Source organism: Vitis riparia, chromosome 4 (genome assembly GCF_004353265.1).
Source record: "Vitis riparia cultivar Riparia Gloire de Montpellier isolate 1030 chromosome 4, EGFV_Vit.rip_1.0, whole genome shotgun sequence".
Lineage (NCBI taxonomy): Eukaryota > Viridiplantae > Streptophyta > Magnoliopsida > Vitales > Vitaceae > Vitis > Vitis riparia.
In genome coordinates, this window is record NC_048434.1 from 13,536,837 (window position 1) to 13,542,258 (window position 5,422).

Genomic DNA, 5,422 nt, shown 5'->3' on the forward strand with positions numbered 1-5,422 from the left:
TTCCATAAATTCAGGAGACTGACTTAGAGCCCCACAACCACCACTGTAAAAGTGTGATGTTTGCCGAGTTAAAGAGAATCTCATGAAATAATTGCCAGTTTATGCTTGTATAGACCATACTGATACATTTGCTCACACATGTTCCAATATGTTTTGTTCTTTTATTAAACATGTAAATAAATAAAAACCATGTGACAAACAGGCCAATTCTAATATAACAATTCATAGGAGAAAGCTTACAACTTCAAATCCCATTAAAAAAACATGCAACCAGATAGAACAATTGTCCTTAAAAATTCAATTTAGCAAACCTTTTAACCGTCAAGATAGGAAAATAAAAATGAAAACAGACTGAGCCAAAAAAAAAAAATGAAATGCAGACCACATCTCAAGTTTTTCACTTATTTTTAGAGATGGAGAATTGGAAGGAAAAAAAGGAAAGAAATTCTCTAGAAATTTGATAGAACGGGGAAAAAGGGGCAAGAAAAGGCAAATAAAGAAGACCAACTTTTTGGAAGAGGAAAATAGTTTTAAAGAACAAAACATTATCCAATACCAGTTTAAGCAGGGAATTTAATCATTTGGTGCTTCATTTTTTCACTGCAGCACACAGATCAACAGTGATTGACAATATTCGAAATTCGCAGACAACAGCAAGTGCTTCTAATCAATAACAAAATGCCTCCTAACAACACAATGTATAGGGTAGAAAATGATACTTCCAAGGACAACAAAACTGTCATACGAACAATTTGCTTCACTTTCCTGCTCATAAGGGAACACCGCCATTGAGAAAAAGGGAAATAATGTTATGATGCATGCACAGAAATTTAGTTGGAGTTGCAGAATGAAGTGATACAGAACAAAACCTTCTATGCTTTGAGATAGTTCCTCCGTGATGAAGAACAAAGAATGATGAAGAGCTCAAACAGAGGAAAGGCTTCCATCCGGTAGTCCTAGTGTCCTTAACAGGCTACATAGAGATGAAAAATTGCTTTTGAGTGGGCTTTATCCCATTCGGAAAAAGATGTTAGTCCAAATCAGTTTTCCTCATTCCTCAACACACTACCTGCAACTGATGTTTATCATGTCCTTTTTCCACTACTTGGTTTAGTTTCAGCAAATTGATCACCAAAAGATAGAAAAAGAATAATGAGTATCTGCCTCCACTACCATAATACTTGCATTCGCAAGGTTCTGCCTTCAGTTAATTGATAGAGCAGTGGATGAGAACCCCTACCACCTTTTCTCTCCTACATGCCTATTGCTTTCTACTGCAAATTGTTTACCAACCTTCATCATAATCAACACTCAAACCGATCCAGGTAATAATAAACTCTCAATCAGAACTTCCTTCCCCTCCTTTATTGCATATCTTTTTGTACCTTGGCAGTATTCTTGGCACTTTATGTTCACAAATGTAAGAAACTCTAGTTAATACAACACATAAATGAACCACAAAACATCTAGCATGTTGAGGAATGACAACAGACAAGATCAAGAAAAAAAAAATTAAAACTCCAGAACTAACACACATTGAAGGATTAGGATCTTCATAATCATTGACAAGAAAGTGATGACGAATCACATTTTCTTTTTAATCTCACTTGAAGCATCCAAGATCAAGGAATTTGTCCTTCATGTAATAATTTGTGAAGGGGCAACCTTCCATGCATTCACTTTTTAATCCTTTAAGTTTCTCTATTTCTTATCCAATATATGTGAGCCATTTCCATCTGAATCAAGATGGAAATTTAAATGTGAGTTCATAAAAACAGCTCACCAAACATGAACATATTTTGGGAAAAACCAACCAGCAATTTTAAAATCAAAAGTCAACGCTCAAACAATTTATTTTTGCTAATCTCATTGTCTGTTTGTTTTTTTTTTTTTTTTTTTTTTTGACAGGGCATCCTCCCAACCATATAATTTTGCCATATCAAATCTCTTTTTTCTTAGTTTTCCAGTCAATCTTCTTGATCCAGGGAAATTTTCAATGAATTATAGATTAAAATCTCTAATCATTTACCAACTCTTCCTCTCTTTCCAAATTCACACAATAAGGGTGCTACCCTACGAGTCATTCTCCTCTCCAATAAAAATAAAAAGTGAGATAACCATCATTGGGTGTGGGTGTGAATGACAGCAGGCCATGGGCTCACCTAGGATGAATAAAGAGGTAATCTGCCAATTTCCTATCAGTTATGTGGCAGACACCCTGTTTCATCACTTAACCCATTAAAATTCTTCTTCCTAGATTTTATTTTACAAAAAAGAAAGAAAGAAAAAGAAAAAATCCTCTTCCTGGCTGCTGGCCACACAAAGAAATTTCCTTTTGCAGAAAATCTACAACCAGAAAGCTCTAAAACCCTCAATTCTCCATCCATGGATATTTCTCTCCCAAATTCACCTAGTAAGCCCCCCACCATTGAAGGTTTTCATTGAGAGAACTCCATGAAGTTGGAAATCCACCACCTACTGCATTCAAGTTGAACCCCATCTTTTTCTTCGTTCTTGCGCATGAGAAACTTAGTTTCTCAACCAGTTCGAGGGTAGGCCCAGGAAGGCATCATCCAATGGCTTCTATATTCTACACAAATGTCAAAAAAGCTAAAACAAAGACCACCACCTGTCTCAAAGTTCATTCGACCCTTTTCCCTTGTAACAATATGAAAAGTACCATTCACATATCACAGAAATTGAACTTGATATGGATCAAAACCCAAAAAGCACAAACTTGGAACAAAATATTCATAAAATAAAATGTTCTGGGCACAGCTTTGCCTTACACTGCCTTACATTCACATGTTGATACCTTCATTCTCTACACCATAAGTAAATAGCTGGTATTGATATGTCCATCAATGTCATAAAGCATTCGATATGTCAGAATATCAAAATTCATTAGTAAATCCATATTTTTCAAACCTCAATATTGTTTTTTATGTAAAATATTGTGCCTTTTCATCCATCCTCATGAAGAAGCATTTGCCGAAAAGCATATGTGAATTGCCAACAAAATCAAACACCATTTTCACTTGCTCATTCAAACCAGAGAATTTCTGGAAACAAACCACATATTAATGACAAAAGGCGGAATGCTTCTTCATATAAAATCATGATATCTGTAATATCTGTCAAAATTCAGTACCACCTCCATGCTTTTTGAACCTCCATATTATCGTTAAGCAAAATAAACATTTTCAGAAATGCAAAGATGTGAATTACCAACTAAATCAAACACCATTTCTATTTCTTCATTCAAAATAGATGATTTCCAAAAACTAAACCCTAAATTCAATACAGAGACCACAAAAGTACCTCAAGATCACAAAGCGAAGCCCTTCAAGTACTCGGGATCGCGTTTCGCCCTCTCTCTAAACTTCTTGAACCACCGATCCAAAATATCCATTGGCACCACCAATTTACTGCCGTCGACGCCGCAAAACGATTGCATAAAGTTAAAGAGATTCTCTCCAACCTTCATCGCCAGCCGCTCGATCCTCTTCTCGGCGGCGACGTCAAGCGAGGGAAGCGCGGCGAGGTCCTCGACAGAGACGCCGATCTTGGCGGAGAGGGGGGCGTCGCCAGAGGCCGTGAGGCGCATCTCACCGCCGCTTCCGGGCTCTGGCCAGGGGAGGCTGAGGACGGCGGAGGGGCGGCTGAGAGTGACGGCGCCACAGAAGAGGAACGGCGATCCTGGAGACTGGATGTAGACGGCGAGGGCTTTATCGGCGGGGAGAGAGAAGGAGTTGAGGAGGAAGATGCAGAGCTCGCGGACTTGGTCGTAGGCCTCGCCTGCGCAGGTTAGTGCATGTGTGAGATGGCAGAGATAGGGTGCGCCTGGGATGGAGGAGAAGGGGTAAAAAGAGAAAAAAAACAGAGAGAGAGAGAGGATGACTTACCGACGAAAGTGTTCATGTCGAGGACCCAATGGAATGTGTCGATTTGGGAGAAGGTGGAGATATCCATTGGGAAGCTCCTATTGGGAAACACTACTCCGAACATTTCTTTCTTGTTTTTCAGATTGCTTGCAGCAGAGGCTGGGAAGCTGAGTATGAAAGAAGAAGACTCATGATTTGGGTGGTATTGGGAAACAATAGAGGGTAACACCGCAGAAAGCTCTAGTAGTGTCCAGAAGCATCCAGGAGCATTCCCTCTTTCTATTTTTGTTTTTTCTTTTTGACTTGTTTGATTAAAAACACGTTTAATAAAAATCCAGAAGAATGTGTAATATTCTATCCAAGTTATCTTTTCTTGCATGGAACTTTAGTTGAAATAATAAAATTTAACTCATTCAATGAAAATACAAATAATAACATCTTATTTTTGTATAATGAAACTTGATTAATAATATTTTTCAATTAATACAGATTTAAAACAGTTATTTTAGAAAATATTTTTATTATTTTTAATATTTAAAAAATAATTTTTTTAAATATTTAAAAAATTAAAAATATTTTTTAAAATCACTATTCAATGACAGTTAGTAATGAAACCGAATTTTATTAAAGAAATTATTTACATGGCCCTAACTTTTGGTACAGGGTATTGGAGAAAATTATCAAATTAAATATTAACAAAATCAATATTTTTTTAATTAATTAGCTTCTCAAAACACAACATTACAAACGCGTGTGTGTGGGTACCTAGTAGTACCTCCTTCCTAACCTTTCCCCACCATCAAAGCATCACTAAAGCTGATATCATTAATTTTTTTAAATGATTAAATCACCATTGAACTAATAGGGTGGGCTTTGTACGATAGGATGGGTTTGAAAATTTAATAAATAGGACTTTGGATTTTTTTAAAAACTGTGAGTTCGCATATTGTCTTATCTTGTCATATACCCTAATTATATATAAAATTAATTTAATTTAATTTTTAATTTTAGATTTTTTAATATATAGATAATAATAATAATAAAATATTTATCAATAAAATAAGTTATAAAATATTATAATATTTTTAACTATTTATAAAATATATTTATTTTAATTTAATTAAAAATTTTAAAATAATTTTTTAAAGCAAAATTTTTAAAAAATAAAAAAAGTTAAATCGGGTGCTCATACCCACCCAACCCCTTTTAATTTTTTTAATGAGGCTAAAATGTGAATTATTTTGAATAAACATGACAGACTTGGGATTGGAACAACCCATCTCAAATCCACCCCGTTATCATCCTTACTTGAAACAAAATTAATCTTATATTAATATATAAACTAATTATAATTATTATAATTAGAATCAATTTTAAAATTAATTTCTAAATTTATTTTATATAATCACAACTTATTATTTTCCTCTATCAAATGTAGTGACTTGGCTACAATATTATAATGATTTACATGTATGGTGGGGATCTATATGACAATGATCAAATAAAATAGATTTCAGACTAAATTCAATTGATGAAAA

General features: G+C 34.7%; 1 protein-coding gene across 1 annotated transcript; it reads right to left on the bottom strand.

The window, feature by feature from the left end:
- Nucleotides 1-3,048: 3,048 nt before the first annotated feature.
- LOC117912164 (protein OPI10 homolog) lies at nt 3,049-4,115 on the bottom strand. The gene is made up of 2 exons (XM_034826655.1): nt 3,906-4,115; nt 3,049-3,798 (listed from the first exon to the last, which is right to left on the bottom strand). The coding sequence occupies exons 1-2, from the start codon at nt 4,006-4,008 to the stop codon at nt 3,329-3,331; spliced, it is 573 nt and encodes a 190-aa protein (XP_034682546.1). The 5' UTR covers nt 4,009-4,115; the 3' UTR covers nt 3,049-3,328.
- Nucleotides 4,116-5,422: the final 1,307 nt, after the last annotated feature.